Here is a 26,604-nt window from a genome sequence, read left to right as displayed (position 1 = left end):
CGTTCTCAGGCCAGCGCAGGGACAAAGCCCTTTACAGCTCCAGACGTAAAGGTCCCCTCATCCCTCACTCATTGCAAGCTGTAATGAGGGGGCTGGGCTGTCAAAGACCCAGGAACACAGGAAATAAAAAGACAAATAAGGCCATAAAGAACATCTCTGACCCTGCATACTAATTCATACTCTGGGTGCCATCTTCCACATTGCTATCTCTAACTGCAATGCTCTCTCAGGCCCCTCACAACGCCATCACAGAACAGGAGGGCTACATTGGATTGGTGTAATGAGGACGTACAATGGAAATATTGGGGAATGTTATCCAATATGTCGCTGTTTTCTTAGGACTTGTTGCCTGAGAGATATATTTTAAATTATTTTGCTCATATATAATTTTCCCTTTCAAATCATATTCCATGAAACATCTTTTTAAAATTTGGACCCGGCTCCTTATCAATAAATGCACTTTCATCATTGCTCCTTGCAGCTAGCTCTCCTTGACAAATGTTGAAGGGAAAAAAAAAAACGTAATCTTTCAAGCATTTCTAATGAGTTTTTCTTCTACAATTATTTGATAAGAGCAGAGACAGTACTGGAGGCGCTGTGCTCGATCCAATACCTGCTCCAGAGAGAGGTGAGTGTTCTCCTGATTACAGGCATCAGTGTTCTCCCTCCGAGGAAGAACAGCAAAGCTGCCTTACCCCGTCAGCCTCCAATGCGAGGCTCGCGCGGTATCAGCTCTTGTTTACCTTTCATTTTAAATTTCACATAACATTATTCATTTAGCTGCTAACAATGAGGAGAAAAGGGGAATCTCGTGGAAGACGCATGAGCGTCAGGGTGTTTTCGGAGGTGAAGCTCCGCTCCGTGTCAGAGAGGGAATTCTGCGGGAGAGAAAACAAGACGCTCACCACACTGAGGCCCAGCTGCTCCCTCTGCAGGTAGCCGAGGTTCCTGCGCTCCAGGCTGTCCAGGTAGTGCTGCAGGCGGGAGTAGGTGTAGGGGTAGCAGTAGGCGAACTGGTACACGTCGTCCTCGCGGTCGAAGCAGAAGGCGTAGGACATCACGTAATTTCTGCGGTGATCAGGGCAGCGGTAGTAGTACACGTTTTTGGCTGGAAGTCTTTGCCTTCGAGAGAGAGAGTCAACACATAAAAGCCATGAAAGTAGAAATTCCTACCTACTCATTGATACATGCAACCCATAATATGCTGTGATAAAATAGCATCTAATAACCTTTGTGAAATGTGTTTGTGTGTTTGTGCGTTTGTGTGTTGAGCGCACATCGGTGGCATTTTAAATTTGGTATCTGATTTTTATCCTTTACTGGACATCTGCTGTGTTTGCGACTTCCATTTCTGGTGATAACAGCAATACCGTTTACTGATGCTTGTCTACAAAGACATCAAGAGAGGTGAGAGGCCATCACGTAACGCTGCAGATAGCCTCTCCTTCAGGGGTCAGCAATGTCTGTAATGGCAGCTATAAGGGGTGGTCAGGAAAGATGCAGCTACAATCAATGGGAACTCCCATCCCATGCAGACTCTTACTTCACCACATGTTTGGAATAGGGTGTCTGGGTGTCTCTCTTTTTGAATATATCCACATAGATAATAATGGCAACAGAATAATATACACCCACAGAACAATCAGGAGTAAAAAGTGTTCAAAATAGCCATGCTGTCTGTTCAGGGGTCTGTCAAAACATATTATCAATGGACTAGGGAAGCCTAACGTATACATTGAAAGAAGACAGAAAGTTCTGTCGTGTGAGGACAGTGAGCAGCGCTGAACGAGGTGTGGCAGAAGCGTAAATAAGCCAGATCCCTGTGAGAGGGGGAGGAAAGATGGAGGCCATGACAAGACGGACAGAGAAAGGCCGAACGCCGGAACATAAAAGGCAGCGGCGAGAGACAGATGAGGAACACGGGCCACAGACGGAGAGAAGGGGAGCGAAGGAGGAAGGGAGGGAAGGTAGATAAGGCGAGGATGAGAAAGACGAAGAAGATCAGAGGCTACGATGGCAGGCGGTTTGCATCTCTCCTGTAGGAGTGAGATCAGATGGAGATGGTATCGCCTGTCCCGAGGCTGGCTGATAAGCAGGAAGCAGTGGGTTGTTTCAAATGAACCTGGGCATCACTGACCCCCTCCCCCCACCCACCCATCCCCTCCTTTCTCTTCTCTCCAACCCTGGAAACAGGGGATGGGCTATGAGTGAAAAGGACACGCACACAAGCACACGAAAAACACGCCTCAGCTCACTGCCGCTGCTGCTGCTGCCGCTGCTAAATGAAACACAAAATTAAAATTAAACGAAATTACTCCAGCTTTGTAAGGAAAAAGGGAAAGAAAGAAGGGGGAAAAAAGGCCAAGATGATTATTCCCCTGGTAAAGGAGAAACAGTTCCTATCTCTGTGCAAGTGTGCGTGTCTCAGCAGAATACTAATGCGCCCCCCCCCCCCCACCACCACCTACCCCCCCCTGCCCCCCCGCCCCGACGCATGCCCGGCTGCAGGAGGAAGAGAGCAGCGGCGAGTCGCGCCAGGCTGCCAGAAACCTCTCCACTACAGAGCAGGCTCTTATCCAGGATCTGCAGAACCCCGACGCCTCACCGCCTGGGTGGGTACCTCTCCCCGTCTCAGCGCACTGCCTCCTGCAGGGCATTAAGATGCTAATGAGTCAACAATGCTCCTGCACGCTATTCCACTCCAGCAGGTTGCAGGCCCAGGAAAATGCCACTACATGCAGGCGTGCTGCTCGGGCGTTGCAGCGGCGGAGGTGGGGGTGGCGGGGATGAAAAGTAATAAGGATTTTCATACTCCGAAGAATTAATTTGCCTCTAGTTAATTAAATGTCCATGTAGCAGAGCAAACCACATGCCTCACATTGCAAACACTACCTTTGCAGGGTAAAAAAAGATGGTACATTCTTTAGGTGATCGTGCAGCAAAACAGTCTGCCAACACGTTTAATTTATCCTTAAAATAACTTCCATTTGTTCAGTTGCGCTAAGTGAATTTTACACAACAGCAAAACAACAGTCAATATGAAATATAACCCCTACGGCTTTACTAAAGCATCATCAGCTCTCCCTTGAAAGCTAGAGTGACTATAAATATAGAAAGCAATATTGTTTGGTTTTGTTTAAGAACACAAATGTGCTGTACAAACACACATTACCAACAGCAAAAATATATCCCCCAATCACACGTTCTCCAACACAAACAAAAAAAGGCTTTCCAAACAGGCATTAACACTGACACAAACGCACACTGCACACACACACACACACACACACACACACACACACACACACACACACACACACACACACACACACACACACACACACACACACACAGACCCACACACACACACACACACACCCACACACACACACACACACACACACACACACCCACACACACACACACACCCACACACACACACACACACACACACACACACACACACACACAGACCCACACACACACACACAGACCCACACACACACACACACACGCCCACACTGCTGTTCGATGCAGAACCAGGTGTTTTTTTTTGCTTGCTCTGATATTTGACCTGAGTGGAACAGTGTGGAGTTCAGGACCTCTGGCTGTTACCAATACACCCAAGAGGCCCAGGAAGCGCAGAACAGGAGGCCACATTACCAAGTCACACACCTTGCAGCTCAGGGTTAATGAAATAAGATGACACTTTATTTCTTTATTTATTTATCTGTTTGGCATTATCCCGCTGTGCGGCTCGGCTCTGTACCGTTTGACCTTGTTGGCTACTGAGCGAGTCTCCACTATTGATTTTAATTACCCGACAGGAATTTACTGCTCTCCATCCCAGGACTGCTTTACTGTTATTGGCCAAAGAAAATAGCTTTGTGTCTTCCTCTGGAGAGCAGGAACGAAGAGGCTGCTGTCCCTCTGTTTTATATCTCTGCAGTAGCTGCTCCCGAACGGCTGCTGGCAATTTGTTTTATCTAAATGATGCCGCCTCATGCCTCTCGTACTTCAGGATGTGGTACAGTGCCCCCGTTCCCAAACAGATTTATCGCGGCATGTGTCTGAAAAGCCGCCCCTGGACGATAATGTGCACACACGTGGTTTTACGAGTCAGCTCTGCTGCACCCCCCCCACCCCCCCCACATGGGAAGCACACAGCCCGGTGCAACTTGCGCTTCTGTGAACTAATTCTATGGTAAACAAGGTTACTCTCAAGGTCACCCTGTCTGAGAAGACTGGAAAAAGCGTTAATAAAACTTCTGCACAAAAACAGGCGATCTGCAGACAGAGGTCTGAAACCGTCTCCTGCTGGTGATACAGCGGATGTGTTTGCGCAGGTGGCGCTAAGCGAAAATGCTCCTAAAAGACGTCCTCCGCCGAGGTGTCACTCTTGTTCTTCGTGCTTCTTAACTCTGTTACCAATATACAAGAAGGAGTTTGATTCTGATGTTGTCTGTTCCCCTCTGCAGTCTCAGAAGTGAAGGGATAAAATTGGTAGCTTTCATACGAGGGACAACTTGTCTATATTCTCAGATCAGTCAAGCGTAGAGGTCAACACAGTCACACTTTTCTCTTTCTTCCTGTTCCTTTCAGAGCCGAGGCTGTCAAGCGCTAAGCGTCGTGAAGGTTAAATGGTTTAGAATATGTGCATAAACCTGTCAAACGATGCCATTCGTCACAAGTCAGCTCAACTCATGACAAATGGAAGCAGTTTCAGAAAAATAACATTTTTTTTGTTGAATGTTGAATTTCTTTTCTTTATTAAAAAATACCCTAGGCTTTACAGAGCCAGTGTTTCTCCACCTTTGCCTGTGGCACTCTGATGTGAATCACTTTTGTTCCCTTAAAACCGGTGCATTGTTTCATTCTTATTCAAACATGATACACTTTTACTATTTCAAATAACATTTATAACAAAGTCTGGGAATGATGTGAAGAAAGTCAACCATTCCTTCAACTCTTGTGTTTGACATCCCTCTTATTTGGATAAAGACTCAGATACTGAGATGGCATGAGATAGCACAGTTACTAAGCAACCTCACATTCTTTAGTCTTTTTGCAGACAATGTGTGATGGTACATTTGGACGCTGTGTAGCATTTGAATTGTTATTTTAACTCACTGAATAATGCAAGGGGCTACACATGAGGGCTTATGAGCATGTGGTCTTAAATTGTTTCCAGTCATTGTAGATTGTGAGCAGGGGCTTCCCTGCAGTCAAAAATCACAATACCAAGCAATAAAGAATTTAAGTGACATTTCAAAAAGAAAAGGGAGCCATGACAAATTGAGAGCTTTTAAACAAGCCAGCAGCACATTTTCTGAGGTGTTAAAGTCAGAAGTCAAAAAGGAGAAATCTTTCATTTCTTTTTTTTTTTTATCTTTTTCTTTTTTGCAGAATTTTAGCAAACAAAAAGACGATAAAAGGCATCAAACCTAGATGTCATTTTTTTCCTCACCCCTTAAGAATCTCCAGGTTTGTTTGCTGTTTTGCCCCTGAGTGAATGACTTTATTGTCTTATACTATCTCTAATCTGCTTTCAGTAGATACTTCACTCAGGAAGCCTTATACCTCCTGTACACCCATAGGGCAAAATAAATGAATCAAATAAATAATCCCCACCTCCCCCCAAAACATTATAAAGATCACATTAGAAGATGAGTCAGCTATGAATTCATAGTACTTGAAAAGGAATGAATTAACAGTATGTACATCTGGGCTCGGTCGGTGTATTTTTATTAAGACCTGAACTGAATGAAATCGCTTTTAAAAGTGCAATAAATCTATTACTGCACAGATGACACAAAATGTGTCAGCGAAGAGGCTGCGGGTCTGTGCTGTTTGCTCCTTTACCTATACATGGAGGCCGTGGCTTCAATTCTCTCAATAAATGCTCTGGGACATGGCTGTATTAGAGCTAAGTGCCTCGTGAACACCAACATGCAGTCTCCCAGACCTTAAATCATTGGATCATTAGACCTGAAATCATAAACTCAAAGCCCCAGAGTAATTGGAGGAAATGCGCAGGGTTATATATTCCAATCTAGTGCTTTTATGACTCCTGCTTGCATGCAGAAATGGAGACTCCAGGAATCTGAGTCAGGTCCAAGACACTGGGGGGATATTCGCTGATAGTGATGGGCCATACATATTGCTATACCTTTCTTCTCACATTGTCCAGAACATATGTTTATTACCCTTTTGTTTATGTTTAGTTTTTGCTCTGGTTTCATATTATATGCCACCGCAATGTGCATTTTATGAGTATTTCTTCATTAAAGAAATGAATCGAAGGAAATGAAAAAGGAAGGAGGACCACTGGGAGACTGGATAATAAGAATGGGCTCCGTCAGTAGGTATGAGAGCTCTGTGTGGCATGGTTTTTTAGCTTGTTGCTTCTTACACGTTTCAAACAAATGAAGAAAGCATTACTTGCTATGTCATGTTTAAAGGACGACAATGTTCTCAGCAGACTTTGATGCAGGGTAATTACCTCCACCATCAGCAGGTGGAGTGAAAGTTATGTGATTGCCTCTACGGTCTCAATTTTCTGTCTGTCTGTCTGTCTGTGAACAGAATAAGTGATAAAGTTTTGTAAGAATTCTTATGACAGGTGTTGTGAGATTAGGAAAAAGCAATCAGACATTAGGGTGGCCATGCAATATACATTTTTTTTTACAAACAGGCAATCTCATCTGAAACCAAAAAGAGGCCCTTTCATTTCAAATGGATAACAAAGACAACTGTTAAGGGTGCGGAGGTATGCTCTCCACCAAGTGCCACACCAGTTTAGTATTCAGGAGGAGGCATCTACTCAACTTCGGCGTTCGTTTTATGGCGTCATTAAATATATCAAAATAAGTAATCAAAATACAAGTGGTTTGTGCATGCCATTAGAATTACTCCAGTAGGCTATGAGGCGATAAATTGCAGCACTCCTGTCAGGTCTTTGAAGCACAGGACAAGATTTATTCATGTCTGAAGTGATGGTATGGAGAGAGCCGGTGATGTAAAGTGGGTTCACACAGGGAGGTCAATGGTAAAGCACAGAGACTTGTCATGACTGTGTATGAGTTAGGGAGCTGCAGCTCCTCTTCTTGTAGAGGGGTTCTGCTACCAAGCTCCTTATGCTGAGAGAAAACATTTCTTTCCCAAATGTGTACTCTGCTTTTCAGTTTACAGAAATATATTGGGCTTGATGATCATTATGGTGCAACACATACATACAGGGAATAACAGACATTTCCATATTTTCAATATATATGAAACAGGGCTAATTCAGAATGCTGTTAGCAGTGTTTTCCCATTTTCAATGCTTTTCTGACTGCATTATCATATTGGCAGCCAGCAATGAAGATGTTCCTTTCTTTTGTGATCTTGTTTTACTATTTTTTTCTCCATTCATTGCCTAAAGAGACCGGATATACTGTACTACACTACAATAATCACATTTTCCTATCTGCTTCCCAGATTCATCCCCCACTTTCTTCCCTGTGCTTTCTCCCTCTCTGACTCCACAACTGCATTTCTACATAGAAGAAACGTGATCATGATTTTGTGACATGCTTTTTAAAATTGGTTGCACTCGATCAATTAAAGCAGATTAATGTACTTATCTTCAGCTTTCTAGTATTCTTAAATGTGTGAATTCACCTCATGCCCTGTCTGCCATTCTTGGCACTGTTTTTAAAAGATAATGTGGCTGCACCCTGATTGGCCAGCAGATGGTCACACTGTCCTCTTGGATTTTGGAAGGGCACAGAGATGTCCAGCTCCATTCCACCAGTGTCCATTGCTTTATCAAAACTCGGTTTTACACTGTTGTTCCTTCCCCTATGTTTTGTATTACAAAACAGAACAGTTTGTGACACCCATGTTAATATTTACAATAACAATGAAGAGAAGAAAGGGTGTAATATATAGTTAAATCATCATGAAAATCAAGCCTATTCCATTTGTATAAAATTAGGTGCTGTGTAATAGAATCAGTATGATTGTATCAAGCTGCACAACTGTAGCCTCTTGGAATCCTCTCTCTATCAATGACAAGATATACATTACATAGTGCTGTATGCTGCTCGTGGTACTGTATATGGGTGTCTGTGAGTGCTGTAGTATCTGTAGTGTATGTGAGAGTGTAATACCTGTACTGCACATGAGTGTGTAAGGTCTGCACTGAGTGTGTAAGGCCTTGCAGGGCAGAGTGTTGACAGTGGCACCACCCACTGCCCGACCCCCCCCCCCCCCCCCCCCCCCCCCCTTCGCCACCTCGCTGTGTCACCATGCTGTGGCGACCAGAGGTCCCACTGTGCTGGAGGCCAAGGTGCAATTAGCCGGGAGCAGATGATCATCCCGTTCCAGGCAGCCTGGCGCCACCACCCCCCCCCCCATGGGGCATGGGGGCAGGTGCGCATGGGTCTGAGTGGGACACTAACAGGCTGTAAGGATGATGTCAGGTCTGTGCACTGGGGTGAGAAGGCGTGTGTGTGTCTGTGTGCGTGTGTGTGTGCACGTAGGGTGGGGGAGGCTCAAAAACACACATAAACACAGCTCAAGCTCCCCAGGCGTCTGCATCATCACACCCTTCTCAGCGTGAAGTGCCACCCTCCCAGAGTTCTGTCATAGTTCACACAAGCGACACACAGCCAGAGAGCTGTCTGTCACACAGAGTTGAAACCTCTAACCCCAGCAGAACATATGATGCCCTTCACTACGGTACCTAGACTAACCGTTGGGCTCTGGAAGGCACTCATGCTCTACTTTCCACCTGTCTGAAGTACATTAGCATAACCTCCCTAGACAAAGGCTGTGTAAAACTAGTCAATAAGAGGCTATAATGGATTTTAACATTGTATATAACAGAGGCACACTCAGATTTATCGCTATGATAACAACTGTCATTACATACTGTATGCTGATGCTAATATTCTTTAAAAGGCTTCAGGATGATCACAACTAATCACCCCTAAAAGACTACGGATGATTCTAAAACAAAAACAGAAGCAAATGGGAGGGGGCTGGTGGTGCAGAGAGAGGATTCCCCCAGAGCAGGTGCAGCTGATCTGAGACACGCTCCCAGAATCCGAAGGGAAGCAGAGAAGGCGGTGGCTGACTTCATCAGCGGGGTGGGTGGGGTATACCCGCTGAGATAGCCTGGCGCCAGCTCGGCTAACAACAACAACGCACCCCCCCACCCCCCCACGCCCCCACCCCCAGTCGCCCACTGCTGAGGACGGGGCCACGCCTCTGTGAGAGGGTAGCGCCACTCGCTTAGCTGCACAGCGGCTGATGTGATCAGCTCAGCACCGCACGGGGCCGCGCTGTTGCGCTGGGGAAGAGAGACACTGGCGCTACTGTGTGCTCTAGATGTGCAGGTCCGGAAGCTGAAGCCAACTTTACGATATCTAACCCCCGTTCCCACAAAACGATGCTTTGTATGAGAATAAGAATAAAGAAAGTCAGGATGGGAAACCGAAACAAGAGCACTACGGCTCTTTACTTACTTCACCTACGACCTAACGATTCTTTCATTTTTACTTTTCTAACCGGTACAGTACTCTCTGCAAGAGCACTTCAAACAACATCTGTAATGTTCTCTAATTCCATGAAACTGCCTTGTAAATATTCATCAGAATTATGTAAATATGACTAACAAGTATGAAGAGACTGGTATGCTATATCTTGCGATTGTCATGTCAGTATAATTATGCTAGCCTGTTCCATCTTACACAGTTGAGTTAAATTTTACATACTATAGCTTACACTTTTACATACTGTATAGCTATATACTGTATACTGCAGCTATACATTTCACCCACTGTCACTGTAGCTGACTACAATCAGAGTGGAATCCACTCAATATAATGTCTGATCACAAATTTGAAATACATGCACAAAATATTTAAAAATTGGTAGACTTAATATTTTATCACAAAGCGGTTAAATGAATTTAATTCTGAGTTAACGAACAGTTAACCCATAAAATGTTAGCCAGAATTGTTAAGCTAACATTAAAACACTACATCTATGACACAATGAGTCATAGCCCCATAAGTTGTTATTATGCTGTTTGTCTGGCACCACAAATAGTAATAAAAACTATCTGAAAATAAACAATTAGAAAGAAGGTATAGGTGCCTAACTATTTACTTTTGGCCTTGAACAAAATGTTATTTTATTGAAATACTTCCTGAAATAAGACTGCTGCCAATCTAGTCCAAATAAAAGCAAGTTACTTATTGTGCTATGGAGCCAAAGCAAACAGTAAAGTGGCCAGCCTGCAAAGGTATTCTACAGCTTTTCAGCTATTCAACCACCGAACTGGATATCACACTGAAGTACTTTCAAAGGCAGGATGCTGGGTATACTTCAAGACATAGTGTATTGCATCAGTCAAAGGGTGCTACACAAACATTTATACAATGCTCAGGTAGAGGCAACAGAGAGGGGCAACATGACTTATCCCAGGTTTTGAAAGATGATTAATATTCAAGAAACTATATAGAGGAGCATCTTGAAAGTTCTCTTAGTTTGTCTCAGGTCATTATGTGTTTTTTTTGCTTTTGTCACAGGTATGGAGATAACAGCCATTTACTTACTGTGAATGAACAGACACCCTTGCTGGTTCAGTCATACTCACACATGCCTGGCAAACAGATGTGGTGGTCACACTTTACAAAAAGTTGCACTATTCCAGTGCAGTTACACTAACAAATACAATATGGTAACTGTGTAGTGTCACTTTCATTGTGCAGTGTATTATGTACCCTTGTTAGATAATTGTGTACAATACGCAACTTCCACAAAAAGTAATTTATTTGAATAAGTTCTGAAGCTATTACAAATTTTAAAGATAACTGCTGGGTAAAGCTAGAATTAGTCAAGTTCAAAAACCCTATAATTCTACAATTATTTCAAGTATATGTGCCTGAAAATCTAGCAAACATATTTTATTGAAAGTTGCTAGAATAAGTCTCTATTGCCATGAACCACATAGTTAAATAATGAAAATCAATTCATGCAAGAACCATGAGAACCTGAAGCTAACTTCTGTTTTTTCAGGTGATGCTCCAACTGTACTCGCTGCTTCCATTAGCAATAGTACTGTACTTTGATGACTTTACCCTCTAGTGAGACCAGACCTCACCTTCTGCTTTTGTACGCTCAATGCGCAGTAAGGCCTCCCTAAAATGTAAACATGAATAACCGCACCTACTTAAGTCAGAGTCGGAATGTGTGATAACAGATTCAGATGAAACCAACTCACAACGACTGACCTTGGACCCCTATCAGAAGCATAACTTTGAGGGAGTGGCATAAAAAAAAACCTTCCGTACACTGACTTTTCACAGTTTAATATTTACTTCAGTTCATCCTTGCTTACGTAACAGAAAACATGATAGCTGCCTTATGTCATCAGCACTTGCACTCAGAATGAGGTAAGTCCCTGCCAATGGGAAAAAGCTACTTGTGTCAGCGGTATTAATGGGGACAGGTCCCACATGACACCATCTTCACACATTATACAGTTCTGCGATAGATTCTTATTCTTGACTTTAAATCCATTCAAACGCTCAGTGTTCTACTGGCTTCATCATATCAGCTGGAATGAGCAAGCCATGTTAAAGGCTGAGCTCTTTTTATTCCTTTTATTTATCATAATAATAAAGATATCAGCATACCAATAACTCATTATGCATGCGCAGTGAGAGTATGACCTATACAAAAGTGCCACAATACTCAGTTGTGTCACTTTTACACACACACTCCCTACCCTGTGTGTAACCAGCAGCATAATACAGTATCCATCAATACTTTATTGCATGCACAGGTTGAAAAATACACTTTAGATTTTACATCTAACCCTAAATTTAAAGATATTTTCTCTTTTAAAAACTTTGATGGAAGTGGTAAAGATCATGTCCTTGAGTGAAATTACTGCAAAATGCAACACATTACACATTGAAATAAATAGTGTATTTCAAGGCAACACGTATAGCTGAATTATATCATATGGTTTGCTGCATTTGTTGTTGTCAGTATCACAGGTTTCCAGCCTGGTCGAGGTGCAATTGCTAAGGGAGATTGTTAATGACATTGCACTCTTGACTCATACTCAGAGACATGATTGCAGCCATACCAAATTAGGTAAAACTCTTTGCCCGCTCTAAACGAACAGCTTTGCATCTGCGAGGGCATGGCAGGTGAGACGCTCTCTCCTCTCTCATTCACACTCCCACCCTGCTCTGTAAACCATCTGTCCCCCGGGGGCCTCCGCGCCTGGCACAGCCGGCCGGCCTGTCTGACCACATCCCCCCTGGCACTGATGGCAGCTGTGTGTTTCTGCTCTCCCCGCTCGGTGCCCACAGCCAGACTGGTGGCTCCAGGTGCCGGGGGGGGGGGTAAGCTGGGCGCTCAGGCTCCCAGACAGCAGATGCTGCCAATTAACTTCCCCGCCACAAGCCCCGCAGAAAGGGGAAGAGGGAATGGGCGTAGCACTTATGAGGTTGACTGGAGTCACCGCATCACAGACCACTTGCCGCGATCCCGTCACTTTCCCTCACTTTGTCCCAGGGTAACAGATGTCACTATAGGGGCTCGGAGAGCACATCTCAATTAGACAAAAAGGATATCGCGTACCCCCTACCCCTGGTCCTTTCAGTAACAATAAAGTCATCCGTGTGCGCTCTTTGTTTTCTTCCTTTATTTGCAAAGTTCCTGTAAAACCTCTAGTGACCAATGTCTGGCAGAATACTTTGATTTTAAAGCAAGGTCATGAATCATTGCCAAGCTTTAGAAAATACTATCTATATATTTAGGGATGTTGCTTCTATGTAATAACTTAGTCAGAGCCATAACAATGGACAGAGGCAGCTGAAAAAAGTTGGGGAGAGTGGATGAGTGACCTTGAAGGAGGAACTCTTCGTGGTGGTAGGAGCCCTGCTGCTGTCTCTTACCGGTGAGCTTGGGAAAGACGAGCTTATAATGACAGTGACGTGCAGAGAACCTGTGCACCAAAGACAGGCTTGAAAGGCAATCCCTCAGCACAGACAGACCTTTTTAATGTGTTCTGTGTGACTGACAGCCCTGGTCCAAGACAGGGGAACGGTGTGAAAACAGAGGGCAGCTGCTACCCTCTGCGGTCCTGTCCACAGCACTCTACACTGACCTCACCTGCACTGTCACCACGGAGGAGATGTGACAGGCATGACGCTGTCATAAAAAAGTGATGAAGCTTGTATTCTGCACAGCTGAACCTTCGTTAACAACTGAGATTAATTTCTTGCGAACCATCCTCTGCTTTAATGTCTGGTTAGCACCCCACACTACTATAACATACAGACTGAACAACAGACATGGGCAACGTCTTCAAAAATTGTGGTTTCCAATGAATTATCAACTCCTGCATGATGGGAAAGTTGGTTCCAAAGACTCTGAGCAGGAGGATCCAGGCCTCAGGCGTCCAGGAGGGCAGTTCTTCCAGAAAAAAAATAAATTAGTGATAGACAGGACTCAGGAGTATACAGCATGCACGCATCAACAAGACAGGTTACACTTGAATCAGAGGGGTACAGATACACTAAGCACGCATATGCTTAGAGAACATAAGCAATTTAACTAGGGACCTTTGGCAAAGAAGGCTAAAGGTAGTGAAGTAAAGACTGCACAGATTGCAAGTATCAAGGGCATTCCCAATAACAGTGAGGGCATCTCAAATAAAGTCAGCTAGTACATAATTCAGTCTGGGGTGGCTTGTTGTGATCGGGGGTGGGGTAAAGGGAGAAAGACAGGAATGATATTGTAAGTAATACTTCAAAGTGTTTTAATCTAAATGCTAGAATAAAAAAATATACCTCTAGAGGATGACATTTTACAAGTACTATATGATTAAATAACAGGGACGGGCTGAATTCCACACAGGTGGATATACATATATATTGTTTAGATAAACAAGAGAGGGCAGGGAGTATCCCTCTACTTTACAGAAATGAGCAGGAAATTGTTGAAATGAAATTACATAGGAAATAAGAGAAGGGTCTTATGACAGGCATATGCTACAGGCCACTTGGATCTAATAGTATCTTTCAAACAATACAAGGGGTACATTAATAAAGGTGGACTTTAACTTTCCCTTTGTAAACTGGAAAATGTCATTATCAATTTAAGCGAGAATAATCACAAAAGACTACAGAACTGATGAAACACTGGAGTCATGTGACCATAACATTGCCAAATTAGAGGTCTTTCAGCAAGAAAAGGCCATCACATCCAGGTTCTCAGTGTTGTGTATTTATTTCTGTGTGTTAGACAAATTTATTTTCATTAATTTATTTTGAGCAAGAAGCATTGCGTTCTTAGCTAGCTGGGTGATTAGATAGCTAGTTAGATGGGAACCTTACTGGCTAGCTAATTAACTTCAGGTTAAGATAGCCAGATTGCCACTCAGTCTGTTGCTGTTTTGTATCTGTTCTTTGCTAAATGACCAAGCACCCACAGACTTCTCAGTGCATCCGAAAGTTGCTTTCCTTTAGGTAGTTGCCTAGTTACTGCTGCCAAATAGAATGCTGCCTACAAAGAATGTAGACAGCAGGCACCATCCTCTCTCCTTTCTATATCAATCTATTACCCAAATGATAAATATACTGAATAGTATTAAAGTGTGCTGCTGAGACTGAGTATCCCTACGCAACACCAGCATTAGACTTCCAAATTTAAGACTGAGCATCTTGGCTGTGATCAGTACAATGACATGCTGTACTCCAGAAGCAAGCATTAACAGAATACTTAATGAATTAAATTACCGGATCCCCTCACAGTTTTATAACATTCATCCCAACAATGCATATGCATATGAAAATTTGCTTATGCATCGAGGGCAAAGGCACAAAGGGACACTATCCCTGGAAGCAGCTCTTAATTGCAAATTTCTCCCATTATGACCACTTAGTAAATCCTGTGAGCATCTTTGCAAGCCTCTGCTGCCTTGCTTAATTGTATAATACACACTCAGGCTTGGATTAATTTAAAACCGGGAAGTCATTCTAAGGAAAAGTGGTAATCAATAAAAAAAAGCTTTGCTGTATTCAACCAGCTCAGGCTTTTGCTGACAAGGGTGCAAAAATCAAAGAAACAAGAAATGTTGCGGCCTAAAATTAGGAAGGCCAAGCAGGAAGCTGCAGCTTTCTTTAAAGGGCACAGTTCAGTCCAAGAAATCTATTTGTTTGTCTCCAGTTTTACAATCTCAACCATCTGCATTATAATCTGAACTAAATCTCAAATAAAATGTATCACATTCTTACAAAAAAGTAAAAGAAAAACAAATAATGGAAGTAACTGAGAAATGTCATGCAATACCTTTTTTTACATTATTATAGGAAGTAAGACTTTAAGTAATGCAACTGTCTTCCTCTTTTCATTATGTTTTGGTATGCAACAATAACAATTCCTATAGAAAATGTTTAAGTGAGACTATTTCAGAATATGCACATTTCAGGGATTTGGTGGCATGGCTATATTACACTGTTATTATTATTATTATTATTATTAACAACAACAACAAAATAATAGTAATAAAAACATTTTGCTGCAGACTGCATACCTCGTACTGTATTTTGGTCCTAGAGAAAGTGGTTAGCTAGCAAGTAAGACAGGCCATCTAAGTCAAAGACCACTCAAGACCTTGCTCACTAGTTAAACCAATCAGCTGTTTTGGTGTTTCTTTACCAATACCTTTGTTCAGCCAACGTGTCTCTGCTCTAACAATTACTCATTTGTTGAGCAAAACAAAAAAAAAAAATTCAACAAATAAACTGATTACATACATTTTTTTATACACAATTTGTATAGTCTTTTTTTAAACATTATATTATTTTGCATATTTATTTTGTATTATTTTAATTATTATATGTAACAATCACCAAAATGGGTTGATGTGCCTAATGCTACTGTATCAATAAACACAGTACTGTACCCAATTGCTGAAAGAAATGACCAATTTTCTTGTTTTTCATCACATGTTGAATTAAAGCAACAAGCAAGCAACACAACATACAAAACTGACAACAAAAGCAATCTTGGTTTGCTGTTGACTAAGTACTCAGAAACTTAGATCTTTCATTTTCACTTAGGTTTTTGTTGTCATGTGAGTTTTTTTGTTTTTGTTTTTTTTTTACCAGTGCGGTAATGATGATCTTTAACAAAGTCCTGTCTGTTTCGAGACTAACACAAAGTAACAGTATTCAGTAATCAATGCACATTTATAATCCCACGAAAATGGACCAAAGAAATGTAGAAATCTTTACATGCAAACTGCTACATCTGTTGGGGGTACATGTGGGGCTGGGCGGTATGATCTAAAATTTATATCACGGTATAATTTGAAGCACAGACGGTAATGGTATATATCACGGTATATTCATTTTTCTTAAAATTTCAATATAAATGCTTCTGAAGGGGTAAAGCATTGGCATGGCAACTGCATGGCAGCTATTACTGTACTCTTAACTGTATTACTAGGACATATTTCACATAGTGCAGAGGTATTTTAAGAACATTTATTGTGCAAAACAGCAATAATAAATGGAAAAAAAATACAAAACCTTTTCTCAATTAAGTAACTTCCATCTCTGAAAAACACTTTTTCATGAAATACAATAAAATCAAGCTGCACAAAGTGAAAATAAAAACAGACTCGGATATTAAAGTTGTCCATCGCTACGACGGATTTCTGTCAACTGGATTCTAGAGAGGCCATGTATGAGATCAGTGTAGGAGGGGGAAAAAAAGTGAGGGGAGGGGGGTGTTACAGGACTTAGGAATCGTGCTACCAGATGATAGGTAGCTGATTTGTATAGGCATACAATGTACTTGGATATATATATAGCTTATCGAAACAATCGGAGACGATAATATAGCCCCACAGCGTATTGAAGTAGGCTAATCAATTCTCAGCGTCATGTCTTGGCGGACGTGTGCACATTCAACTTTAGTCTACACACCAGCCAAAGTTAGATTAACACCAAAATATACATTTATAAACGTGAAAAAATACCCCAAAACCCCCAAATTATGAGAGTCTTAATGTCCAGCAAGCAATAGAAATAGTTCAAATATGAATAAAGTTAATCAAGATTGCAATCAAAGTCAAAGTTTGTGACGAAGAAGGAGTGAGAAGCCGCGGTTCAAAAACGAGCAACCTGCAATCTCACCACTCCAACGAACGGGAAAAAAGCAGTCCTTTTGCAACCACACACATCTTCCAACCAAGAATAGTCCACAAGGAAAGTTTATTCCAGCAACTAAGAATTGTTAGCCCGGACGCCGTGTTCAGATGCATGCGCACACTAATTTTCCCTCATCCCTAGTACTTGGCCTGTGAGGATGTCCTATCCATCTTCATTATACAATATAATCAACTGATAGCTCTCACAATGCACAGCATAATTCAAGAGTAATGGAAAGAGAATAACACGTTATTATTAAAAGAAAATAACATGTAGATAGACTTTTAATGGGCGGCCATTACAGTGGGACATAGGGGTTTTGAAGGGTTTTGTCACGTCGTTGTATGTAGGCTACACTTTGTGAGGTTAGGCTACTGCTTTGTGTGTGTGTGTGTGTGTGTGTGTGTGTGTGTGTGAGCGAGAGAGAATGGGTGCGCGTCTGACAGTAGCGCAAACTCACGGTGTCCCGGACAGCAATATTTTAATGCTTCAGAAAAGATTAATCTCTGTGAGGTCAGCAAAGATTTGTGTATGTAGATAAAGCTTAGTATTGTGTCTTTTCGATGAAGTTACACCTAGATCTGAAAGGGCTCTACCGGTTAGCACGGTATAGTCAAAATCCATACCGTAGGGCAAATTCATACCGGTGTACTTTCTATACCGTTTATGCCACCCACCCCTATGTACATGTACTACTGGCGTAAAAAAGTGATTACATCTTTGACCCTCCTCAGAATATCATGGTACCTTGAAGTTCAATCAATCAGTCCTTCTGTAAAACTCATCTGCAATCATACCTAAATGTGATAGTTGCCAAATAACTGCTGCTATTAGACAATATCTGAGTTACTGTGAAAAAAGCACAACTCTGTTGGAAACGGTCGTCCTATACCTTTAAATTACATTTATGCCAGCCCTGAAATCCAATGGTGGCCGTTTGATGTTTACAGTTATTTTAATTTCTCAACGGGAGATTAAAAACGTAGGTCTCGGGGCCACTTTGTCACTCACTCCTCATCCCTCCGAGAGCAGAGTGACAGATGACTTGTCGTCGAGCAAAGCGAGAATTTTTACTGCAGATTGGAAAGAAAGAAAGAAAGAAAAAAAAGAAATTGCTCCATTATGCAACAAAGGTAAATCATTCAACGTGATGGAGCCCCTGGAATGTCATTTCCACATATAGCATTTTCATATGCAAATGAGTTTGGTTCCCTTCTCTTGCTTGGTGTGTATGTATGTAGGTCTGAGCTGTGTTGACTGGGAGTAACTTGGAATCCCTCAGCAGGGAAGCCTGCATACAGATAGTAGCACACACACACACACACACACACATCTGTTAAATATACAGACATGTGGTATAATATTGGTTATACAATAATAAAGTTATGGTAAATACACAGTTTCTACATTCCTCTCTAGTATATTAACCCTTTCAGAAGAATATATGCATAGGATTTTTGGGTGTGCACACTATACTCATTTCTACACTATATAACATGATGTTAACTTTAAGGTTTTCATATGCAGGTCATAGCGCTAATCATCATCAGTTTCAAGTATTAGCCAAGCTACATCTTTGACTTATAAGTCGTTTTAAGTCTGGAAAAGACCATTTAATCTAGGTATCTTGCCTGCAACAAAACCTGACCAAGACTCATGCAAAAGGTCTCAGATGTATATGGTGCCATGTTGGGTACAACTTAAACTTTACCTTGCACACTTACATGAAACCCTTTATCTCAACACAGTTGCTAGCTAGCAATAGCAGCAAGCTAGCTACTTTAGCTATCATTTAGTTTACTAATAACAGGCCTAGTTTGCTAGCTAGCTAGGTACAATGAATTGGGTTAATCTTCCTGGATACTGGTGGTGCCTTCATGTTAATCAGTTAGCTAGCTAACTAAAAAGCATGTAGGCCTACATTCATTAAAATAAGTGCAAAATGTTAGCATAGTCGTTAGGCTATCTGCCTCTTATCAAACAGGCCAAGTAAGTTTACAAACACTCATGTCACACTTTTTGTAACTTTGCACTTTAAATAGATTGTTTAGAGTGTATTTAAAGTCATTTTTGTTTATTCGCTTCACTAATCAATTCACTAATTCACTAATCTGCATTAAGAATACAAATGATATCATGGAAATATAAATAAATGTCTACGTGTGACATTTGTTGCAGTCATTTTGCAAATAAGTTGTCATATGAAGAACTTTTTAAATAAAAGAATACCAATTTCAAATTCACATCAAATGACTATATGCAGTAGAATTTCACAGGACTGTTGATTGCGTAAGGAGAAATGACATACAGTAATTATTTAATTACTTAAAGATATTTAGTACTATTTATTAATAATAAACTGCAATTGTCTCTGAACATGCAGCAAATGGAAATAATTACTGCACATTCTTTTGGGACAGGAAAAGAGGTGAATTTACATTAACATTAATTAATCCATTAATTAATTAAATTAATTTACATTAGACTGTGGTTAACTTGAAGAATGTCAATGAAGGCAAAAATAAGTGTTATGAGAAGGAATGTTTACATGGTATTTATCTCTACAAAGTAGCTAGCTAGCAATAGCATGGTACAGTATCTTACTAATAGCTAACCCAGCTAGCTAGGTACAATAAATTGGGCTAATCACGGATATTAGTGGTACATTCAGGCCAGGGTGGAACCCAATCACTGAGCTAGCTAGCAACAGTAGTTACATCTTTTTTTTTTTTTTTTACTCTTCCCAAGGGGCATGTCTCTGCCCTTGGCATGTGTGAGGAGATGACTGCGGGTATGTTGCGCTGGGAATGATGGAATCATCTACCTTTCACCCTTTCAGCTTTCTTCTAATACTATTGTGAGAATAAAGTTGGAATATTGCTGAACTTAAATTTCAAAATGCATGCCAAAAAAAAATCCCACTCATTGCCAATACTGTTCTGTACCACCCTGCTCTGACCCCACCGCTACTATCTTATCGCATGCAGCGATAAGATTTCAGTTAATCTGCAAAGGACTTCACTTGCAAATCGTGTCTCTCATGCATACATATGAAATGTCTCACACACTCTTATTGAAAAGCTCGTAGAATTTCACATCAACATATCCAAGTGTTTCCTGTGCCTGTGTGCAAGTCGACAATGTGGGCACACATGCAAGAGTTTGATGTGTTTGCGGGCATTTCATATGTGCGTGCAAGTTAAAGTTTGAATTATGCACCATATGCCGCCTCATACCAACAAGCTTATTTGTTCATATATAATATTGAGAACACAGTATTCTGATGAGGTTCCTGAAATACATTTTTGACTGGGTGAGGACTTCTAATTGTTCCATAGCTGATATATCCCATTCATTTCAAAAGGGTTCGCAATGTAAAAAATGTCTTGAAATAATATGAAGCTCTCTATTTTCATGAATGTTTCAAACAACTGAAAACTAATTTCTGTGACATGAATGAGCTTACTGGCTAGTTGAAAAGCTCTAGGCCATGAAACATTAAGAATTTATGTCCAATTAATTCCAATGGAATGAATAAACAAAATATATGAAAAAATTCTGCACATGCAATCATTGCTAATCTCTCAGTCAACTGATATGATATACATGTGTCTTAGGTCAGAACAATAATTATCCACAAAAAAGAAGATTTTATCAAATTTAACTTGATAAAGACCCCTTTTTTATATGATTGACAATTAAGTCATTGAGAAAAGGTAACAAGTAACTACACAGGGACAGCCATACTCTGGTTCCTACATCAACAATTTCAGTTAGTTTTGTGCTATGTTGTACTCTGTCTTTTGACTCTCAAGAGGAAGGCAAAGTCGTAGACAAATTCATAAGACTGAAGATACACTTTTGTGGAAGACTGACATTTCTGTAGAATTGTTTTTCTCTTTGTTTTTCAAATTAGTACACATATTAAATGAAATAACTGGCATCACTTAATTGTGTGATGTCTGTGAAGATACACTGTAAATTATGAATTTGTGACTAGAAGATCCAAATAGCTGCCTAAGGAAGAAGGATGAGCGATACCTGAAGACAGTATCCTAAAGGAACAGAAAGGTGAGAAGCATTAAACCGACAGCAGAACTGCCAGAGGGCTCAGTTATCATTGTCCATCCATTAGCAACACAAAAGCAAACCTTGAAATCAGGACGTTAAGATAATAACACCCCTGTTATGAAAGGAGAAAAAGACAAAAATAGGCACACTGTTTTAGTTATCTCTTACAACAGAGTATCAAAATGCAATATGTCTCAGAGTTTTGCAAAGCTGTGTAAAGAATAAATACTATATTTATGCTGTTTCTCTATTTTTTAAACAGCAATTCATACAGCTGATTCTGTAATAAGAGTAAATTTATTTGTTATTTACAGCCACGTTATCAATTTATAAAACAGTCATGTGTATTTATTCAGCTGAGGTGGAATTCTTAAAAGCAGAATCTTCCACATATTCAGGAGCTGCTAACTGTTTATGTGGTGTTACGATACCAGCTGCAGCTTGAGCAGCAATGGAATGCTCGGCTTTAACAGATATTCTACAACGCGCCCCCGTAGGATTTTGAAGGACGGTGAAACAAACTGAGCAACTGGTATGAACTTAATTTTAATAAGCAAGGATGTGTATGTAGGATAGAGCACTGGTGAAGAGCTATGAATGCATAGCTCACACTGTTGCTTAAATTTATTTACCCAAAAGGAATGTGCAACTGAACAGCAATATTAACTCAGTCAGACTTTGCTGCTATTGCTTTAAAAAGGTGCTGCTTCTGATTTATTGCATGCTCTCCATGTAATTTACCATCATTAGGAAACTCCGCCTCATCATAATAACATATGTGAAGCATCTTATTTTCATTCACTGAGACCAAACACACCCACCACCTATCAGTCCACATCTCCCATCCCTTAGAACCATGACACCTGGAGGTTACTTACCCACTTCAATCAGCCATTTAACATGTCTAGATACAGCCATTATCTCCAGCATTATTAACCAAAGCTCACAAGGCCTTGAGAAAAAAAAATCAATATTAAAGACTTGCATGATTTGATTTAATTAGGGAAATGCTGTGGGAGCAAGAAAAACAATGTGACCTTTTTATGGATGGGCATGTACTGGTAAATATATTCAAATTAGAATGACTGTGGATGTGTGTGTAATAACATCCATCAATGATGTAGAACGCAGTACACAAATTTCAGATGTATAAGCACAAGCAAAAAGAAATTATTACAATAGACATAATTGTATATTTAATGTCCACTTTTTGGTCTCCTGTTGAGTGTATACTGGCCAAGAGACTGTAATATAATACAACAAAGTCTGCATGTAATGAGAAGAGAAAGATATGTCCAAAAAACGGATGTTCTGAAATGCAGGTATGCTTGTCTTTTACACTACTGTGTGGCATGCTTGTCACATTGCCCTGAAACAAGTTAGTCAAGCAGGAAATATGCCTTTGGCTAGGACTGGAGATAAAAAATATCGCGAGCTGCCGCTCTGGCAGGCGTCGTCTCTCTCTCACACATGTACTTCCCCTCTGACATTTTTACTTCTTGTCACCCATCTTTCATTTCCTTTTAGGAACAAAAAACAGGACCCCTGCGATGAATAATTCAAGATCCCTATCAATGTTTTATGAAGTAACGTGGTTATTATTTTGAAGGTGGGAGAGGATTAATGAAAATATAACTTATTTATTTTTCCTGCGGAGGTGGCGTGGGATTTACTGAGCGATCAGAGAGCCGGACTGCAGATTACTGTTGCCACAAGGGCATCCCTTCTGCCCACACTTTAATACCACACAAATCTTTTAACACACTGCTAAACTGTAATGGGGTTGACTGTGGTTAATAAAAACAACACAGGGTCAAGGCTGAGGGAATTTCATTAAATACAAACAGATCAAACAGCTGACTAGGTAAAAAAAATACTTGTATCGTAATATTCTGGAATAAAATAGTTCCAAAGCACTTTGCCCCGCTTGTGTACATTCCCACTCTCCTGCTGTATGCGTTGAATTCTGAGCTGGCTCAAGGAAGCAAGGGGTTAATCCAGTTGGGATTGGCAGCGTGGCCAGAGTCCAAAAGACCGACTGTGCATAGCCAGATCATTAGCAATCAGGCTCACTCACATCTGCCTCTCCATTAAACACCCTCCTCGAATCATGCGCTTGTGCAGCACCTGGGCTTCAGTGCAGGCAGACAGCAATGCCTCCAGGACAGCAGGTGCCTCAGTCACACACAGCCAGAATCGCATAGAGAGATGCAATAACCCGCACCTGAGCACCAGAACTGGACAATGGACCCAGCTGAGTACGGTCCAGGATGAATTAGCAGTCCACGACTGCAGCCCGGTGATTATGACTGAACGCTCTCCTGCTTGCACTCTCACTGTGAAATTGCGGGAGAATTTCACCACAGTCATTTTTCACTGTCTACTTATGACGTTCAGTGTGTGCTCAGTGACTTTCATTTAACCCCCACCACCACCACCCCATCCCCCCCACCCACATACACACACACACACACACACGCACACATACACACAAAAATCTGTGATTTGTGGAAATCACAGAGGGGAGGTCATTCAGTTGAATAGGCCTTCCAGAGGCGCTAGTCCACATATTGTTCATACTGCTGCTATGAGGTGATGCTAGCACTACCAGCAACACCCCAATCATGTTTGGTTTTGTTATAAACAAAAACCTGCATTACGTGTGTATGCAAACTTTGAACAGCTCCTAGACTCAGGGATCAGAACAGACACTGTACACATCCCTACCCAGAGGACTTTCTTCTTCCCGTCTTTTCTGCTATCTCTTGTACCCGAGTTAGTGCCAGAGTGACCTGCAAGGTTTTTAATCTTCATGCTATGGCTGTCAGTGTTCTTCCTCTTGCTCTGCCCCCCCTCCCACAGCGCCGGTGCGGATACACGGCTCCTTGTGGGGCACCTGGAGATTGATGCGCCTCAGCGCTGCAGCGTGATTGAAACACCTCCTCTCCCCATAAAGCTGTCAGTGGTCTGATGGAGCTGCAGGGCTGTTTTATGCATTACACCTGTCACCCTTCTTCTTCACACTGACACGCAATGAAATAGGAAAATCAGGATATTTGTTTCCTTGGCCTTGAGACCATGCAGTCAAATCATGGAGCGCCACTGAATCACGGTTAGCGACGCCGGGCACCCCGGTTACCGGTAAATGCTAGCATGCGGCGTTGAGGATTTCTCAGGGTTGAGAGATGTCAGCATCCCGTGCCGATTCACCGACAAAGCACTGGAACATATCCATCTGAGCCCACTCCACACCGTAATGCGGGGACTCCAGCACCATTTTGATCGTGGCGCATTACGGCTGGCCCGGTGTGAGCGCCACGTATATTAACACTGAGCTCCCAACAGATCAGCTGGTGCTTCAGCCCACACTCCTGCTTGCTGAGCCTAGGGGCGGGAGGCAGAGTTTTTATTCCCCAGTTACTCACTGCCAACAGGCCAGGATCAGCCGTCCACAGCCTGGGAGGCCCCCTCCCTTTGGTTCCACTCCATTTTATTTTGGATTTGAAGTGACCTTTATAGCTTCAGGTACCCAACTTATGATTTATATAGCCAAACAAAAAGCAGTGCTGGGAATTTTAACCAGCATTGCCACACGTACCACCAAGTTTTTCTTCTCTCTTGTTTTCTTTTTTCAGAGATATAGTGTCTGCATTGTTGAGAGAATGGAGAGAAAAAAACGCAAGAAAGAGGAAAGAAATCTACATGGCGGGTAACAATCTGCTAAAATGGGTAAATTCAAGTTACTCAAAGTAAAACAAACCATCTTAGCATGCAAAGCATAGACTACAACTCTACAACTACAACAGTAGCCTAGATCAGAGCAGCTATCACTGTAGCAAAGCAACAGGGTCTGTATTTATAAAATACATTTGAGAAAAAGAATGTACTTTGTATTTGTATTTGACTAACAAGCTAATTTGCAAATGTACTGTATTTTGCCAAGAGAGAATAAGAAATGAATCAGTGGATTCTGGGCTTTGTTTGAGGTGAACTATGTGTTCAGTAGAACCACAGCTAGGAGTCAATGCATAGCCTATAAAATGGAATTTGGAGTGGCAATAAAAAAATATGATCTTGCAAATACAAACTGATTGGATGCTCCTTCCACAAAGCTTGATGGCTGCCTTGAAAAAGATTCCACGTCTTCTTCATATCATCTAGTTTTCCCCACCTGGGCCTGTCAACGGTCTGTCTTAGGTACAGCAGAAATGGCCAGCCAAGATTGGCTGAATGTCCTTTTCTTATCATCACAATGTTCTTCAGTTCTCATGTTCTCACAGAGGCTGGACAATTAAGCAAGATCAAATGTGAATTTCATAAAGTGGTATTGTTCTCTTATAATTACATAAACATAGCAGTACTTTCACAGTAAACAAAACACATAAATCTTGTTTGAATCTCTGGAAGACATGAATATGAAAACAAATATGTGCATTACCACATCCATCCTGTAGTTGCTGGAAATTTGTACAATTCCTGTCTATCAATACGTTCCATTTCAGAAAGCCAGGTTTGTTACTTCAGTTTATAAGCCTTCCCTTCCCACATTTATTTAAGTAAGTTTAAACTAAATTGTGAGAGAGCACTCATGACCTCTGTAACCCTGTAAAATAGAAAATGGGGTTACAATTTCTTCCAGCAGTCTCTTAATCATATTGAGCGTATGTAGGAATTGCCGTCTAAACCCTCCTACAAAGACAAAGTCACGTATTCAATACAATTGCTATCGATTGTGGGAATTGAATTAGCAGTGTATTCTGTTTTTGATACATCTGAAAGGTAGGCTGGTTATTAAACATAATGTGAACAGTGTGGTGCGCATATAATGAACACGGTGTATAATTTGCTGTGAAACCCCACTGAATGGTATTATCATTTTCATGACAGAGATGATGCTGCAGGAGGTGCTCCTTGTAGGATCACACTGCATCCTCACAAACTATATACTTAAAAGTGCTTCTCCCCATTAAAGACAGAAACTGGGTTTAGGAGCCACAGAGAATGAGCCCTGATTTAACTTCTTGTGACACCTGCGTGCAAAAATAGCAGCTAGATAACCAAAATATTACCCTCTCTGGCTCGTGTGTTAAAACCAGGCAAGACAAATGACATTCATTCCAGGACGACGCATTTAATCAAAGAGTGTGATAATTAATGCTACACTCCATTGCCCAAACAAATATCTTTGTCAAGGTGCTTGTTGCTGTACAAGTCCTTCTCCTGTTCTCAAAGACACGATAACAAGCCATCTTAATTGCCTCCATCCCATAGACTCTGCCAGCACTGGGCGCAGATTCATCCA

At 41.5% G+C, this 26,604-nt stretch overlaps 1 protein-coding gene across 2 annotated transcripts in view; it reads right to left on the bottom strand.

Moving 5' to 3' along the window:
• The window catches only part of agbl4 (ATP/GTP binding protein-like 4), a 304,739-nt gene that overhangs the window by 117,295 nt on the left and 160,840 nt on the right, over nt 1-26,604 (bottom strand). For both annotated transcript variants that reach the window (XM_036521635.1, XM_036521636.1), the window contains exon 5: nt 906-1,122. In XM_036521635.1, the coding sequence (XP_036377528.1) occupies nt 906-1,122 (217 nt within the window). The remainder of the gene's footprint in view (nt 1-905; nt 1,123-26,604) is intronic.

Source organism: Megalops cyprinoides, chromosome 2 (genome assembly GCF_013368585.1).
Source record: "Megalops cyprinoides isolate fMegCyp1 chromosome 2, fMegCyp1.pri, whole genome shotgun sequence".
Lineage (NCBI taxonomy): Eukaryota > Metazoa > Chordata > Actinopteri > Elopiformes > Megalopidae > Megalops > Megalops cyprinoides.
This window is presented reverse-complemented; position numbering and strand designations above follow the sequence as displayed.